Source organism: Nomia melanderi, chromosome 6 (assembly GCF_051020985.1).
Source record: "Nomia melanderi isolate GNS246 chromosome 6, iyNomMela1, whole genome shotgun sequence".
Classification (NCBI taxonomy): domain Eukaryota; kingdom Metazoa; phylum Arthropoda; class Insecta; order Hymenoptera; family Halictidae; genus Nomia; species Nomia melanderi.
The window spans coordinates 915,449-932,956 of record NC_135004.1 but is presented as its reverse complement, the minus strand read 5'-3'; the positions used below and the strand labels follow the sequence as shown (position 1 = coordinate 932,956).

The following is a 17,508-nucleotide window of genomic DNA, read 5'->3' as shown; positions in this document are numbered from 1 at the left end:
AGAAGTGATTTTCTCCAAGTAGTCGCGTTCTTCAGGCCGAAGTGTCGACCTCGCATCGCTCGATTAACTTTTATGACGCAATTATCAAGGCGATGGGATTTCTTGACAGGGAAAGCAGGTGAAGGTGACCAGTCGTGTTCCATTAGGTATCATTGTTTTTATTTTTCAGTTCGATGCCTCCGTCGTGTCTCACGACTCGTTACATAGTCGGTAACGGAGGGGACTAAGTGTAAAGACACGGGCCTACGTGGTAAAAGGTGTCGCAGTGCCTTGTCTCGGTTAATAAGGGTATCAGCCGTTTTTTTTTGTTGTTTAATAATTCCTTACTCGCTATAATACGATAATAAATAACATATAAAAAAAGACGTACGGGTAAAAGACGTAAAAAAGAATGCTCGCCAATAGGGGGAGCGGTCCTTTCGTCTATAATAAAGTCGATGTCGGTGTTTCGAAAGAGCGTGCAAAAATGTACATTGTGGCAGAGGTACAAGGTGAACTTCCTAATCGATCCGTTCGACTTAATACGATACAGCTAGGGATTCCTATCGGTTATTCTGATCCGGGTTTACTTTGATGGTGACTTTGTTGCTCAGCGCGGACGCCAGCTTCTCGACGCTGCTCTGCGGCAGTTTGCCCGGCTCCGAGTTTGTTGTCTCGTTGTTGCACGCTGCTGCGTTCTCGGGAATTGGCTTGATCGCTGCCTGTCCCTCCTAAAAGTAAGAGGGAATTGAAAAGAATCAGAAAATATCTTTAAACCTATACCCCACACTAAACCTATATCTCTGTGCCCACATTCACTTACGTACTATCCCTGACGAAACCTGCTATCAACTTAATTTCTACTTCTGTCACATGTTTTCAAGCACACAGTTCACTCTTCAATCACAGCTTGTATTTCTCGATAGCACATGCCGCTAACAAGTCTAATCCAAAAGTCTACTCAAAACTTATACCGATTGCAAACCCGAAACAACCTACCCCGTCAGTCTTTCTCCTCAGATTCGATCTCTGCAGCGTGGCAGCCAGTTCGTTCTGAAGTCTGGACACCACTGGCCCATTCGCCAGTTCACTGTTACTACCATTCCTCTCGGATCGAGCCTGCTGCGAAAGGAAGTCCAACTTGGAGGGTTGTTTGGCCTCCCCTTCGTACGCTCCTATTCTAATAGCGACTTTTCCCGCCGCAGGTTTCGGGACTTGTCCATTCGTGGCGGCCGGCGGGACGATAGGCTTCGAGACTTCCAACACTGGACTGGTCGCCGCGTCCTTCCCATTGACCTGCGGCTTGTTTGCGGTGGCAGTGTGCCGAGGACTTCCGTTTGTGGTTGCCGTTGCATTCTGCAAGGGGAAGTAGGTCGGCGGTGGCTTTGGAATCACTGGATTTGGCGTTTCTTTCAGCTTGAACGACTCGATGCTCTGCATCTCTACGGCGTCCTCGTTGCTCTTGGTCTTCGCTACAAGCGGAAGTGGTGGTGGTGCCGGTGGCACAGGGGGTGCCGGAGGAATCGGCGGCGCAGCTATTGGTGCTGGGGGCGCTGGAGGTGCTGGCGGTGCTGGCGGCGCCGGTGGAATGTTTGGTGGCGTCGAAGAAGTATTCAGCACCCTCTTCTCTTGTTCCTAATGGTAACAGAAGATTAAGACGACGATTAAAACTCGCACGTAACAGGTTCAAGAAGACAGCGAGTCGTAAAGACTGACACTGATCAGACTTGAACGCTTGTTTGAGGTATGCTGTTTTGTATGAAACGTAGATAACTGCGGAATGATGTTGCATGATAAGGTAAGACCTTGCGCAACCAAGGATGACAATACAGAACTTAGAGGCATTAGAATACTTATCGTGTCTTTGTCTAGAAAAATTAGCGTATTTCGCAGTCCTTATCTCTTTCGGGTGAAATGACTGACTGATATTCAAGAAACGATAACGTTAAAAATGTGCCTTATTACAATTTGAAGGTATCCTTCACGAGAGTCTTTCTAAGCCTGCGAGTATTATACACCAATTACGATTCAGCTTTGCGTATTATTAGGGATGTAAAATTGCCGCCCATAATGTCAGGTTTTAGATACTATCTCGGAAACGCGTTTCTTCCACGCAAATCCCTCAACACGACACGTACACTCGACAATCGCGCGAAGTCTCGTCGACACGGGCAACGCGCGTCTGTTCGTTATCGATAATTTCGGTTAAGCGGCTCTAATTGCCTCGATATTACGCACGAACGACTGATCAGACGTGCCGATCGTGCACGTCGAACAGATGAATTTGATAACTAACACCGTAAGGAGTGATGGTAACCAACACGCGGCTCCTCCTCCGTTCGCCGTTGCCGATCGAGCCGTTCATGCTCTCCGATTTTCAACTGCTGTCATTCATTAATTAACTTTCCCTTCCATAGGCGATGCGATCTCCGTTTCCAGCGGATCGGTAAACTCCAAGCACACCCCGATCTGCCTTACGTACTCTTCGCAAATCACGGGTTCGGCTTGCGTTAATTAACAGTCCGAGGAAAAGCTCGGCGCCAATTAAAAGTTAACTGTGCTTCACTGTTCCTGGGATTGCGCCTGGAAACAAGAGCCGAGGACACGGAACGTCGCTGTCTTCGAATTACACGCTGCCCGACACCGTCGTCTCGCGCTGGCTAAACGTCGCCCCGCGATTTTCGTTAATCATAGTCGCGCCCGGTTATTTTGCGGTGTCCTGCCGCCCACCTTGAATGCCGATCCGCGTGCACTGACAACGTCACGAGCGTTGCCTCGGGCTTTTACGTAAGCTCTATTATTTTGCGCGTCTGCCACGGTTTGTAAGAAGCCGACAGGCTGAGCCGGCCAAGGTGGAATCGACCGTGGCGGCGAGCACTCGCGCGTATTTAAACAGGCATCGGTGTACCTGCCGGCGTCATTTGCCGGCTGATAGTAGATTACGTAATGATTAACGCTTCACAAGATTCACACTGGTCTCGCGCGGTCCGAGATCGTCGCGTACGAAGAAATTATTCAGATAATGTGGTCAAGAGCCTGTTTCGCGTTACAGGAATTCCCGCTACGTAGTTCCTGTATCCGAACTGCGACAATCGCCGAAGCAGAGTTTCCTTAAGCGATTAATGCGATGCATGCGTTACGGAAATTGTAATTGATATGTCAATTCCGAGTCGAGTATGAAACAAATGTTAGATCTCTATAGATTGCGACTGGAATAAAACAGAAAGCTGCGCTAAAGCTTCTATTAGATTGGCCGAAACGACGAACTGACGAACATCTTGGTTTTAAATTATCTTAGAAATACGATACATCTAGTTTCATGCATCAAACGCGAAACGAAATTGTACTAAACAATTATCGAATTGTCGTGTCAATAGTGAACGACAAGGGTTAGGCGCCGCGAAGCCATCGAATCGTGCACTTACAGTCTCTCGACCATATCACTGAACAAATATTTCCCTCGGTATGCCTCGATAATTTTAGAAAGCGTTCACTGGTTTTTCACACCCGCGACAACTGCGTGTATCGTAACCTCCGGTCGTGTTAGAGACGTTCCATCAGAGTCCACGATTCGTTGTTTTCCGCGGCCGGTGGTTAACTGATGCTCCCGATCGCGAGGCGATTCCGGTACTGTGGCAAGACAGTGAAACGTACGTGACTATAACCGGGCAGATCGGTCTCTATCTCAACGGAGCGCACGTAGAACAGTTAATAACTCGGTTCTCCATAAATTCAGGTGCACTTGAGCGTACGCGGCCGCACACAGAAGCGTAACGCTTGTTTCTTTCGCCGCGGCGAACAATGACTGCTGCTCCCGAAGCAGTTCTCAATTTCGCGGCGTTATCTATTTGCATTGGCAGATCTCGCGGCGGGTTGCGCAATTAACTGCGCGAGAATACCCGTATCATCCGGCGAAGGATGCCCCGCGATCCCCTATCTCCTTTATTCCGCTGTTTTGTCCCTCCTTCCGGCGTTCTTTCTCTGCCCTCTTTTTCGTATATCAATATTTAATAGACGCCGGTTACCAGGCGCAATCCACACCGTGGAAACATCCTCGCCGCGTGTAGCAATTCCGACTCTGTTGCTAATCAGATTTTTTAATTGGCCGCCAGCGTTAACCCTAGTTCCGCTTTTTCCACAGGTCGTCCGCGTATCGTCCTTGGATCTAACGAGGAATTTTACCTCCGCTCGGTGATCAGAGGCTGTAACGTCTTTACCGAAGAAAGAAAACAGTGAAAGTCTCGCTAAGTGGTGTCGTTGCTCGCGCAGCCATGGTCCGAGGAAATAATATTTCTGCTTCTTTACTAGGGATCCGAGACGACGGGATGATCCTTGGTCTACGTATCGACGCGTCGCATCCCTCGCGGAAAGAGTTCGATTGAAATGATCGGTGAACGAGATTCGTGAAGAAATTGTTTGCGCGGATTGTAAAAATTGAAAACAGTTTCGAGTATTAAAGTGTTGGGTATTGATGAATAGAAGAATCGACGGTATTTCACAGGAATATTCATAATACGGCGATGCTCTTGTCTTATGATATCGTATAATTGAAGCAAAATTCAATTTTTAACAATCATCTTAATTTCAATCCCTTCAAATTTGTCTATAACAGGTGTAAACTCGTATAAACTTCCGTAATCTAACGATGACAACAGAGATTACCGATGCATTTCTTTGGTGTCTGTAGATAATTAAACACTTCCACGAATCGCTGAATTTTCCCGTTCCACGGATTACCGAGCAACAAGCATATTGATTTTTCTATTAATGATAGATTTACGGACATTTATTCTATACTTTATTCTATCGTTCGCAGAAGACTATATGTTTGTTTATATAGATCGCGAAAATTAGTGTTTCAAAACCTGAGAATTACATGTATTCGCAAAATCGCATCAATCAAGATCGACTTAAATGATTTCGAAATAATGTTTAAAAAATTCAATATCCGTTAAATGGACGAATTCCGATTGACTCTAGTGTTACCATTATGTTCGAACACGATGACAGTGATTGCTACGATTATCTCTGCCACTGATGCAAATATTTTCCACGTTCGATAAATGAGCGATCGTCGTGACGAACGTGTCGAAGTGCTGAAAGTATCCGCTGGGGGTAGCAATAACGAGAGATACGCTCTAGGGCATTTCCGAACGTTTCGAGCGTCAGTCACGCGTTTCCGAGGACACTGGTGCACGATAAAGTTTATCGTTATCTTACCTGCTCAACCGGCTGATCGGAGAAATGAACTTTCTGCTGGCCGGAGTTGAACATCTTCCGGTGAGCACGCTTGAACTCCTCCATTAACTGCAACACAGAGAACGGAACGCTGTAGAGGTGTCCGCGTGTTTAGCGGGAGTTTATCCGCGGCCGGACCCGATTTCGAGCAGTTTTACTGTTGTTGCCGTTTAACTCCTTGCCGTGTAATATAACAACGTGTCATACTCGTGGCAATGATTTGAAATATAATTTGGCAAGTACAAATATTACTAATCCTTTTAATTCAAATCAAATATTCTTCTGTTAATAATTATTTAGAGCAAACATAGACCTAGGATGTATTTAGAATTTGTAATCTTCTTCAATGAATTACTAACACCAACATAGTTGCTTCGTTCATTGTCGAAGAAGAAAGGACAAGGGGTTAACACGTTCACACAGACATATACCACCGGTGGTACATAGATAATTTATAGTATTAAAATAAATCAACGTTACTAAGTGAATTATTCATTACATTGTTTATTAACATTTACCCACGATTAGCAACTGAAATCAGGAAATTAGACACGTTACAAGAGAACGCACTCCAACGTCATTTTCGCAAATACCGCTGTTACTATTTACGATCTATAATTAAACATATGTCAATGTCGCTTTTACTTCTCGATTTGACAGCGAGGAACGGAACCGATTGAAAACAGATCGACAACACGGTGAAATTGCAAGTGCACCGCTCGCGGTGTCCGCGTACGGTTATAAATGCGCGGCGCGCGCTGCTCGGGCTCGCGGCTGCGAACATCGTCGTTTGAACGGCTCATCCACGAAAGTTCAATCGTTCGCAACATCGCGGCAATAATTTTTAATTGGATCGACACTCTCTACTCATTATTACCGCGGATTTCATCCACGCAGGGGGCTGCCCGGCGCGATGTTGCACGCGCCCGCGTTCGTGCCGGCCCGATCGTTTCAATTGAAAAACAACCGACGAATCTGCACTCGGTTTAATTGCTAATTGAACATCGGCAGGGCCCATGTTCGATTTAAATGTTGCTTTGTTCTTCGACGATCGTTTTGTAATCGTAAACCTTCTGGCACGCAATTAACAGCGGCTGATGATGACCTGAGGGTAACGTGAACACGGGATGATGGACATGCCAGGTGTTTCCGAGTTGTCTTATCAATGTTTAGAGAGTGGCTTTAATTGTATATCGGTTGCTCACGTAGTCAGAATCTTCGAAAATATTTTTGGAAGTGCGCAATATATCTTCAACTAGAAATATCACGATTTGTAGATTACAAAAACCGCGATCTCACGATATTAACCCTCTGCAGTCGGAAGCTTCTTCCGTCAGATATATTCATCATTTTCCAATGAAATATTAACGGTCCTTCTCGCACTAACACAAATGTATACAATATACGAACAAAGAGATATTCTATTTCATTATTTCATTTATAATTACATTATATGAATGTTATCATCGAACATCGAACTATAAAATTTCACTACATCAAACTAAACGATAACTGTAAGTCGCCACTCGACCGTAAAGGGTTAAACGTTTCTATAATTCATAAGAAGTTGTTCGCTTGCTGAGTGGATTGTCCGTGTGCATAAAATTATGTTGATACTGTTCAGAGTTCCGAATGTTCATGTAACTATAGAAATAGAAGTATTTCGGTACCTTATCATGGGTGACCTTCTGCTCCTGCGCCCTCAATGCCTCCGGGTTCTGTGGCTTCCGCGCTTCCGCTGCTTTCTCCTTCATAGCTTCGGATTTGGCCATGTTCAAGCTCCGCTGAAAGCAACGCGTACATGTGATGCGCGTTGACGATCGATTATCTTTCAAAGCGGAATGAAGATTAATCCACGCTAGTACGGAAGCACTTGAGAACAAGATCGGAACGTCGGATATTATTGGCGATACGTCTTCGTTACGCTTCTGTTAACGACGATTCACTGCCAGCTGTTGCTATCAACAACGCGTACAATGAGTTCGATAACTTGATGAATACCAGCGAGTTAAGACAAGAGTTCGCGGCGACATCATCTTCTGGGTACACGGTATCTATTTGGGGGAAACGTTATCTCGAGGAATGACGTAAACGATATCTGTGTTAAACAGAGGAAGAGAAATAGCGTCGAGCACGTTCATTACCTGAATCCGCAAGCATCGGCTATCTCCGAGCAACTGAAACCACGCGATCGTTTAAACGTTATTAGCCTTCAATCTTGAAACTCTTTCCTAGAAACATTCCCATAAACGATACCGTGTAACTCTTTCCCTTTGAATAACAAATGGCGGACCGCTGGATGGAAGAGTTAGACGCGCGGAGGAGGCGCGTTTAAGTCTATACAAGAAAGCGTGACTGGCTTGGCGAATGACTGATAATTTCACTTTTAGAATTACAGTACTTAGAACTTGGTCCGAGGTAACCACGCTTTAGACGACGCGTTAACGCGAAACAGATTAATGGGAACACATTGTGCAGCGCGTCATGGAAAGGTAAATGAGACTTCGCGTTGCTCATTGAGCGCGGTGAACAAATAACCAATGAAATCTTCATTTCATCTATCTCGTAGAAAGCGTTATTCACGATCCGTGTCTTTGTTGATAGCGAGGAAGAGCTTCGAAGACTAATGCAGTTGAGATCCATCCAAGAGAGTTAGCCAGATTGCTCGCGTCTTCGCTGATAGCGATCGCGGAAAGGAGAGGCGAAGACGAATGCAAGAAACCTCAGTATCTCTAGATGACTCTGTGCAAGAATAAATCTATCAGCCGTGAAAGATATTAAACCCCGGATCCAATGGTAATCTGATATTCGATAGGATCACGGTAACAAATCTCTTCTATATCTACCAATTTGCACCTTTCAGAAGCAATGAGAGAGAAGAAAGAAGTCGAAGGATTTTCAGTATCAGCAGAAAGCTAGAAAAATCAGAATCTTGAATCAAATCTGATGCATTTTCTGAAAAATCTTTTATTCTACTTAACTCAAGAAACATCCCTTTACAATACCTCGTTTCCAAGGTAATCACATTCCAAAATTTGTCAAAGCGCTCGTACTGTCACCGAGAATCTTCTAACGTGTCTGATCGTGAATTATAGTTTCTACTTATGAATCCTAATCTACCAACGTGGCGATTTTCAAATCTGACGATTGCAGAAATAAAGACTCCTGTGAGAACAATTACTTATCTACTGAAGAGATTAACGAACATTATTTACAACGACATTCCCAAACAATATACTAAGTAGTTACTTGCAGATAAAAGGAAAAACCGTGTCGCTCCTACCTGCTGCGCCCGCCTCTGCAGTTCCTGTGTTATGGCAGTGCTCAGGTCGGTGCAGGCGATCGGCGACGTCCTTGTGGCGCAGTTGCGGGGTGTCGTGTGCACGGTGGTCGGCGCGTCGTTGATTTTATTGGTCCCGGTCGAGCCGGCCGTCACCGAGCCGTAGGAAACCGTCGACGGCGGCTCGCAGGAGGACGTCGACAACGACGACGAGGTCGACGCTGAGTCCTTGCTACAGGAGGACTCCAGGCTCGACTCGGTTTCCGTTGAGCCTGTGCTGCCCATCGACATTGTGCTACCCATTTGCATACCCATGGCGTTCATTGGCTTCGTCTCTGCACGAACAGCACCATTTATCGGTCACTTTACGATCCACTTGTTCGAATATTCGCGGAGCTCTGTGCTCGTTGAGACACAAAGTGGGTAAGACGTTGCTCGATCGCGAAAAATGCGTTTCCTTAACGGGGTTTACTGCTCACTAGGGTAATACGATTTTATAATGTGCAGTATAAAGTACACGACGAATGGATAATATTCTTTGATAATAATTAAATGCTATTAATTTGCGATACGCTTTATCATGTCGTTCCTGATAGCAATTGCGAAAAGGGAAGCTTCCTCGGTAGACAGTTTTTGAAAAGATCAATGGTTATGACACATATTTATTGGAATCGATAATTACACTGCTTCCTATACGACGCAACATATTTCTAGTTTTCTTATCTGACGCGCGGATTCTTATCAGCCCCGATGATTCACGTATTTATTCCTGTATACTGATATTTATGGGCAGGTTTATTTCACGGTATAAATATTTCAGTTTAATCTAAACAGCGGTTCGTGAGATCGTGACAAACCTGCTGGCCATTTGTAGGGCAGAGGTGGCGGAGGTGCCGGAGGGCAGATAGATTGATGCACTTCCACCGTGGTTACCGTCTTTCTGTCTCCATCGTTCTGTGTACCGTTTTCCTATAAAGATACAGGGAACAGATATTAACTCTTACGACTTGCATTTAGTTGACGTTAAAATTTATTTCGATAAACGTATCGCGTTCGGTCGATTGCTCGATTAGTCTCGGTAATATTCTCTTATCTGAACGACGTTCAATGGAAACTTGTTTTCAATGTTCCAGGAATTACACTCTGTAAAGGATCAAGTGCGACGGCCGTGTACGATCGTTTCTCTTTTTAATTAAGTCGCTCCGAAGGCGCACCGTACGCCGATCGTCACGCTAATTCGATCAGATAATCGGACCGATTATGGGGGTAGCCGAAGGTAGAAAGCGCTCGTTGAACGCTCGTTAATTACTGAAACAGCGAGTTTCTTTTTCCATTCCGCCACGAAATTCCGCAGACATTGTTTACACCGCGAACGGTTAACGGTTAAACGATCGGCGGTGAGTTAGAAAGCTGCTTCCTCACTTTGGATCCGTGATAGGGAGGGACGTCATCGGCCGGCCCGTCGTAAATGTAGTCCTGTTGTCTACTACAGTTATCCCGGCGATAAGCTAATCGACGGTTAGCCTCGTCCCGTGGATTCGCGTCGAAATCGTGAACCTCGTAGCCGACTCTGGGCGCCACGGGATCGTAAAGGGGCTCGTTGTCGATGTCTTCGTCGTAGCTGCGCGAATTCGGGTGACCCGGCCCGGCCATGTGCCTGTGGTTTTGGTTCTGGTTCTGATTAATACGGATCACGGTCGTGTTGTTTGGCTTGCGGGTCCATTCTTGCGGCTGCGAATCGACCAGAGTCATCTTTCAATGCTGTATTATCTCAGAAGAAACTGCTTAATATTACAACTACTGAGCAGTTAAATTGATTCTAAAATTTTTCTATAGGAACTATAAGAGTGTATCTATTTAGATTTGTATTCATTTACAACTGTGTATGCGCATTGCTCAATCAATTTCTTTGGTAGTTTCTTAGAGAATCATGTTATCTTTTCAATAATTGCAAAAAGAAGAAATCGAGAATAGGTCATTTTGATCTGTCGTGTAGTTCTATTGCTATTGTTAATCTTTAACAATCCGATAGTGCCTGATTATATTTTCAAATTGATTTATTCTTATAAATTATTTTACTAAGTGAATAATAGTATTCATAACTTATGTAATGTGGCGATAACGAATTATTTATTTTGACTTAATGTAATGTTGAAGAGTTTTAGTGATATGTTTATTAGACGATACTGATCAAGTACGAAAGTATATTGGGTTGCACAGCGTTAAAAGAGATACTTCTTCAGTTTCATTCACCTGGTCAGGGTGAGGCCACTCCGATGAACTGCAACTGCTCGTGGACAAGGCCAGCGGGCAACAGATCCTAGAAAATTCAAAGATACATGGTCGATGGATTTTTTTTCATTGGCTCCAGATCACTTTTACTACTTTCTAATCTCCAATTAAACGACTCCGCGAGAAAGACCGAATAAACGTTCGTTCATCGGCCGCGAAGTATTCGTCGTGTCTAAGATTATTATCGCGAAATGTCCTATTAATAGACCGACTTTCTCCCGGTATGAGTCCATTGATGATACGCGATAACAGCACGTAACGAAAGGGGTATGTACCCAGAGTCGTAAACCCGTGTTGCCGATACTGCGCGCCGATCCTAAGTTCGCTGCTACATCGAACGAACGTGCAACTGGTCTTTCTTAATTGCAGTTGTGTACAATGGGTCCCGGTGTTGCGTTTTGTAACCGTATATTGCGGCATTCTAAATATCATCATTGTATTCAGTAATCGATGCTTTTCCGATTTGTTAACGCTTTAACGCCCGCAATTTTTACTTGTAAAATTGATTACCCAACTCCACGTTTTCTAGTATTTCTTTCGGCCTGTGTCTACAGAAGTAATCGCATTTATTATTCAGATAAAGCATTATATTCAGTTAGTTTCATTGCTAAAAAATATGTTTCATTGAAAACGGAGTATTAAAAATGTTAGGTTATTATAGATGTTGTTTCACAACTGAGATACATGGCCAAGTGACACCGATCAACAGAGTATTAACAGATCGATTGTACCAGAAGAGGATTTTCTTATTGCGCAGAAATTTTAGAAATGAATATTAACGAAATCTATTTAGGTACTTTCAAACGAATGTCGATAAAATTAAGAAGAAAAGGTAGATATTTAGTTTACGGCCTGTTATCTCGTAACGAACCTTCCATTTCGGTTGCAGGTATCGTCGCGGGGATATCGATGGTGCATTCTAGGGTCATGGTGATGCTGTGGCGAGTAAGATTGATTCTGTTGGGGTTGCGGGCTGGCCGCAGCCACGCTCGATGTTTCAGAATCGTAGCCGCTGGAGCCGCGGGTCCACAGTGGCTCGGGACAGTCGTAAAGGTGATTTGACGTGGGTCGTTGCACTATTAGGTCGAGAATGGCGGAGCTTCTCATTACCTCGATGGCTCTTTCGAATGGAAGATCGGTGAGCCGTTGCCCGTTGCACCAAACGATCACGTCGCCGGCTTTCAGGCCTGCTGCCCTTGCTGGTCCGTCGTCTCTGGTTCCCTGAATTCATTATCGTTAAGTTAATTTCCATGATCACTTGTTATATGATCATTTGTTATATATGCATGCTGCCTTGCAAAGTTTATTGAAGGAACCTATAAAATGTAAAGTGCACATTGTTGTATGTTTCAGAAATATCTGTAGCATGATCCACAAAGTGAAAGATGTTTCCAGGTCTGCAGCATTTGTTTACCATTTGTTATAATATCTTGGTCTACCGATTTTCCAGTAATTCCAAGAATGTGTGAAATTTCTTAATTTGAACGAACTCAAAGTAAAGTTTCTTTATTGTGCAATCGTTACATTGCTGAAACGGGTACAACATTTTTTGATACGTCTTGTATATTTGAAGCGCAAGGGATCGGTATGTTAATAGAATTTGTTAATTACCTGAACGGTGAGGCCAGGCACGATTCCCCTGCAAACGCCGCAGCCCAATCGTCCCTTCTCCCCGACGAGGATTCGAATCCTGACTTCGGTGACCGGCACTGCTCCCACGCCGGTCTCGTTGTACTGCAATTGCTGCTGTTGCTGCTGCACCATGTGCCAAGTGACCGGATCGTTTGGATTGCTTTGCGAATCATAAAATGCTCTTTATAACGAGGAAACGGTCCGCAGGGCGGATCCTTTAATAACCGCCCGTTTTAATGACTGATCGGTACTTACTCTTTCACAGGTATCATTCCCACGCCTGAAAGAAAAACAAGAGCGATGAGTATTCACGCGGTGAGACGAACAGGGAGGACAGGTTAAAGAGCCAGCTTAACGATATCGGCATACTGGATGATCATAGACTTAACCATTTGCACATTCAAACATGAGACTTCTATTTTTCACTGCTATCATTATCATGGAGGTCTGTTTCAACATTGCTCAAATAATGCATGAGATATATACAAATATTACAATGCCGATGCGTGTAGTAATTAAATTGATTTTAAGTTTCATGAAAAGTGTAAGCGTATTTGAGTCACAGCAGTATTTTAACGAAAATGGTGTTCTAATTCTACAATCACGGTATCAGTCAATGTGGCTGATTTTAATGTTATTTCTTAGTCATATAATTGCAAGTATATATTGATTATATTAAATGTTCGGTAGTTCTCGCGTAAAAGTTTTCTCATGATATAAAGAGTTGAAAAATCGATAAGGGGTGATAATTACTTCGGATCTTAAGGACGAGCACTTGCTGGTTTTTCGCTAGAAGCGCAACTTCTTGGTGGACGGCGTCCTCCACTGGATACCCGTTCACCCTTATGATTTGATCGCCGACCTGAAAACAACAGCCGGTTAGTGAAACTATGCGAAATAGAGCGAAGACTGATTGCTCAATTGCAAAATTGATTCGTTGCGGTTCGCATAAACCGAGTTCTTTGCACTTTGTGGGCAAAACGTCCAGGACTCGTAAAATCTTCAATAAACACAATTATTTTTGTGTAAAATATTGTAGCACTTGGAACAGAAATTTGAAACAAAATAACCCCGAAGCTCGTACAGAACAGTAGGACCCGTTACAATTAAAGAAACTGATTTTTGTCATGCTTGAAATTCCCATTTACGCGAAGAAAATATACAAAATGGAGTTGTTCGTGCCAACTATCGGTAAAACAGGTTCCTAATTTGTTAGTTTAAGTTCTAAATGTCGGTTAATTTTTCCTTTCGAATTCCTTCATGGTACTGAACATTGTACATTAAAGTGTACACTGAATTTAAAAAGAGCATTTCAATTAGCATCCATCCAGTTCCAACATTACAGTCCAATATTCACCGATAGTTCCACCCTACGGACGAGAATTCCCAACGTTTAATCTCCTAATCTGTAGTCCATTCAATTTGTATTTCAATTTCATTTCAATTTCCACTGACACATGAACCTTGCGTAAACCGAGCATCGACGACTTAAAAATAATCCAAGGGAAGTAGAATTCGAGGTGAGACTCCGACGCCCGAGGATGAGGTCTAAAGCCGTTCCGATTCAAATTCTATGAAGAGGGTCGTTCCGAGGTGTGCAAAAGGTTTATGTGGTCACGAGAAAAAAGGTAGAAAAGGAATTTACGAGTTGGCCATAGCCTGGCCCACCAACTGCAATAACGACCGCGGAACGTGGTACTAGCGGACTCACCCTTAATCCATTTCGGTGGGCCTCTCCTCCCGGCTGCACGTCGCTCACGTAAAATCCGGCTGCGTATTCGCGGCCGCCACGTAGAGAGAAGCCGAATCCCGACGCTCCACGCCGTCTCAGTCTCACGTTCCTGGTCACACCGATGACGGCCATCCTGCCGCCTCCTGTTGGGTTCCCAGGACCGCCACCGGTCGATGGTACCATGCCAGCACTGGGCGTGCCGGAAGAACCACCGGACCTGTGGAAATCAGAAGGTATTTTAATAAAAGTCTACTTTAATGCCCGGGACCGGCATTAACACATGTATGATCGCCACTGGAATGTTCGGCATCCGGAAGAGACCTCGCGACGCGATGGCCGCTTCGCATATGCTTTTTGTTTTGACCGCTGCTGTACACTATCGTCCACAAGTAAACAGTATTCGAACGGACACTTGCGCTTTCATCGGAGAATCCGAAGTGTCTGGGTATTGTAATGGGACTCTTCTAACAAAATTATTATTAGCATTCCAATAATGAATAAATTATGAATATTCCAAGTGTTTATATTCTTATATTCTCAGCATTAAAACGGTGGAAACTTATACTACTTTAGTTATAAGAGACATTAAAAAGATAATATGATTGGGATGGTTCTTTGGCAATATATTCAGGCTTTAATAATAATATAGAGGTCTCCAATAGATTCCACAAAGTGTCCAATATTTATGGTCGGCGATGTACAAGTGGTCATCGAAGATGGGTATGTTTATTGTTTGCATAAGAGTGTTCAAACAAACAGTCACGTCAGTCCATTCATATGCTGTTCCTTTTTATGTTCGGTTCGTGTAGGATGAAAGTAAATTTCTATAAATTACCGAGAACGTTGTATCACGCGATGGATGAACGTTTAAACTACACGCACGTAGATTAATTGAACTGATAGAAAATGTTACGACTAATCTGCAGACCGTTGGGCAAATGTTTGATTTATCGTCGATGAAAATATTTCCTACACCCTACGCGGGAGTAGTTATTGTAACGATCGCTCGACTCAATCGAACGCATTCTGCCGGGGGGCTAATAAATCAATCCCCTTAGAATCCAATAAGTTAATACTTGAAATGCGCATTTAGCTTTTAATGTGACACGCATTCATAACGAAATGCCCGTTAAACCGACCCCGTGCACGCGCGGCACCGATGCAATTTTACGTCGGACGTAATGAGTAAATTCAATGCAAGAGCGAAGAGATTGATGCTTTTGGTCCCCGGAGCGCGCGCGATCGTTGTTGCGTCTATTGTTTCGCGATTCGGTATCGCCGGTGCGCACGGAAAGTGGAGCGCGCGATTCATTTGCCCGGAATGGAGACTCGAGCGCGCCGTATGTAAGGTACATACCTATCTCTCTACACGTGTAACTCGCGATGCAATGTTTACCCCGGATTCAGTGGCGTTAATAAGCCTCTTCTTTTTCAGTTACGTAAACCGGCCAACGTTACTTTCCCGGCGTCATTCCCGCGCCACGAAATCGCACGAAATCGCAGCTGCCCCTAATAACAACGATTATTTATGCTGCTCGAAGAACACTGCAGTTCGAAATGCAGTGGTATCTGGATAGAAGTCTGTCAAAAGGTAATGTGACTATTCAACACATTAACTGCTACGAGAATCTTGAGCGTTTTATATATCACTGATTTCTTCATAGCAAAGATAAATAGAGGCAACTATTAAATTTGTTACCACAGTTTTTACTGTTCTAATAGTTATACTAATAGATATACTATGTTTAGTTATTTATGCTATTAACATGTTTCCTGCCAAATAAGCGCTCATCAATTTGCGCATGTAACGAAACTAGTTGCTTGATGAAACTGAAACTGAAAAGTCAAAATATCTCACAGAAATTTCCCTCTTAATCCTCCTGCTTCTTGACCCAACAAAATTTGTTATCCTCAATATGTCACTGAGAAAATTTATTTTTTAACCTGTACGAAAAGCTATACCACCAAAGTTTTGATGACTATTATTCAACAGCAGTCAACTATTAATGAGAGTTCAAAACTATAAATTTGAGTGAAACAGAAGGAAGGTCGTTACTCCTCGACAATCTTATCGCAATGCAGTTTTTGGAAATAATACGTCTATTATCGAGATCAAAATACGCCTACTATCGAAGCACTATTGTACCTCTTCGTCAAAGGGAACCTAAGACCATTGGCTCCCTAGTTTGGTTGCCGGAGTGTACGTATGCGGGTTTCGATTATAATATGCAGTGTGTAACTCGCATGCCTGCGGTGAGACGGTCGCGCCCCGCGAAATGCCTTGCGGGGGCGACGGTGATGGCGGTTACGGCGTTTCCGATTGATTTCCGCCTCCTCTAGAGTTCACTGCTAGCGAGGTAATTATACGGAGTAATTGTGCGGTCTATTGCCGCACTGAATCAATCCGTGTGTACCGAATGCTCGAACCTTTCACCGTTGAATCCTTTTGATCTATGATGCTTGTGGTATAAGCTCAGCTGAGTAAATAGCGTCAGAAACAAAACACTTCAAATGCCAAGAATGCATGCCTAGAATCCTTCATAGTTTGAGTTTCCTTAAATTTGTCAAATTTAGTTGCAATTTAAATTTCTTTAAATTTTTCCAATTTAGTTGCAATTTAAATTTCTTTAAATTTGTCAAATTTAGTTGTAATTTGAGTTCGCTTAAATTTGTCAAATTTAGCTGCAATTGTCGATCATCGTACAAGACGATTTCAGTAAACTCTTCAAGTACCTTCTTCGAAGTTTGCGTCAAGAAATCTTCACAGTGTTCGGAGTTTAAGATTACTTGGAAAATTCTATTGCACCTAGATACATTTAGCTTCATAGCGTGAGAATATAGACTGGCAGTCAGTCGAACGACGAATTCAATGATCTTCCACGCATGGACGCTGGGCGTCAGTCTCGCGAAGAAAGGACATTCGCGGTTCATCCCGTGCGTTCACTTTTCACAATAGCCTCTCAAAGTTCCGACCTTCAGCTCACTCGACAAGTTGTACTTACAAGATCAAGTTTTTATACGTTTCAGACGCTGAATAACCTTGTGTAATAGGTTATTGCGTTCGTTTTAAAAACGACCGCTCGTGGAACTAAGATAAACCATTCCCGGGGAACAGTATACCCGCGATTCGAGGAGATAATTATATTTCTTATTTTGCAAAAATCATCCCGCGCGCACTCGACTCCGTGGATTTTACAGTGCGGACTGGTACAGTTCAGGATGTTCCGAAGCGCGAAGGGCTTAAATCTTGTTAACCGGTAATAGCCACTTTTCTGCTCCAGTAATAAACAGCTGGTAATCTTTATTGAAAGCGCTCGAAATAACTGTTTCCTGTCTGTATCTGAACAACAGATTT

General features: G+C 43.6%; 1 protein-coding gene and 1 long non-coding RNA gene across 5 annotated transcripts in view; one reads left to right on the top strand and one right to left on the bottom strand.

Annotated features, from left to right (window-relative positions):
• Window positions 1-137: 137 nt before the first annotated feature.
• The window catches only part of LOC116432354 (uncharacterized), a 67,850-nt gene continuing 50,479 nt past the window's right edge, over window positions 138-17,508 (bottom strand). The window contains exons 2-14 of the mRNA XM_031989081.2: window positions 14,133-14,370; window positions 13,175-13,283; window positions 12,677-12,701; window positions 12,401-12,581; window positions 11,661-12,010; window positions 10,751-10,817; window positions 9,920-10,228; window positions 9,355-9,466; window positions 8,501-8,832; window positions 6,888-7,001; window positions 5,200-5,286; window positions 979-1,614; window positions 138-710 (exon numbers count right to left, since the gene is read on the bottom strand). Coding sequence (XP_031844941.1) covers window positions 543-710; window positions 979-1,614; window positions 5,200-5,286; window positions 6,888-7,001; window positions 8,501-8,832; window positions 9,355-9,466; window positions 9,920-10,228; window positions 10,751-10,817; window positions 11,661-12,010; window positions 12,401-12,581; window positions 12,677-12,701; window positions 13,175-13,283; window positions 14,133-14,370 — 2,728 coding nt within the window. The 3' untranslated portion in view covers window positions 138-542. The remainder of the gene's footprint in view (window positions 711-978; window positions 1,615-5,199; window positions 5,287-6,887; window positions 7,002-8,500; window positions 8,833-9,354; window positions 9,467-9,919; window positions 10,229-10,750; window positions 10,818-11,660; window positions 12,011-12,400; window positions 12,582-12,676; window positions 12,702-13,174; window positions 13,284-14,132; window positions 14,371-17,508) is intronic.
• LOC116432362 (uncharacterized) lies at window positions 3,701-8,498 on the top strand. Of its 4 annotated transcripts, none has more exons than XR_012998789.1 (4): window positions 3,701-5,452; window positions 7,608-7,709; window positions 7,822-8,013; window positions 8,081-8,498. It is a non-coding gene; the product is annotated as an uncharacterized LOC116432362 (long non-coding RNA). The 4 variants fall into 4 exon arrangements; XR_004236114.2 differs by lacking the exon at window positions 3,701-5,452 and having other exon boundaries at window positions 7,144-7,709; window positions 8,081-8,234; window positions 8,313-8,498; XR_012998790.1 differs by lacking the exon at window positions 3,701-5,452 and having other exon boundaries at window positions 7,144-7,709; window positions 8,084-8,498.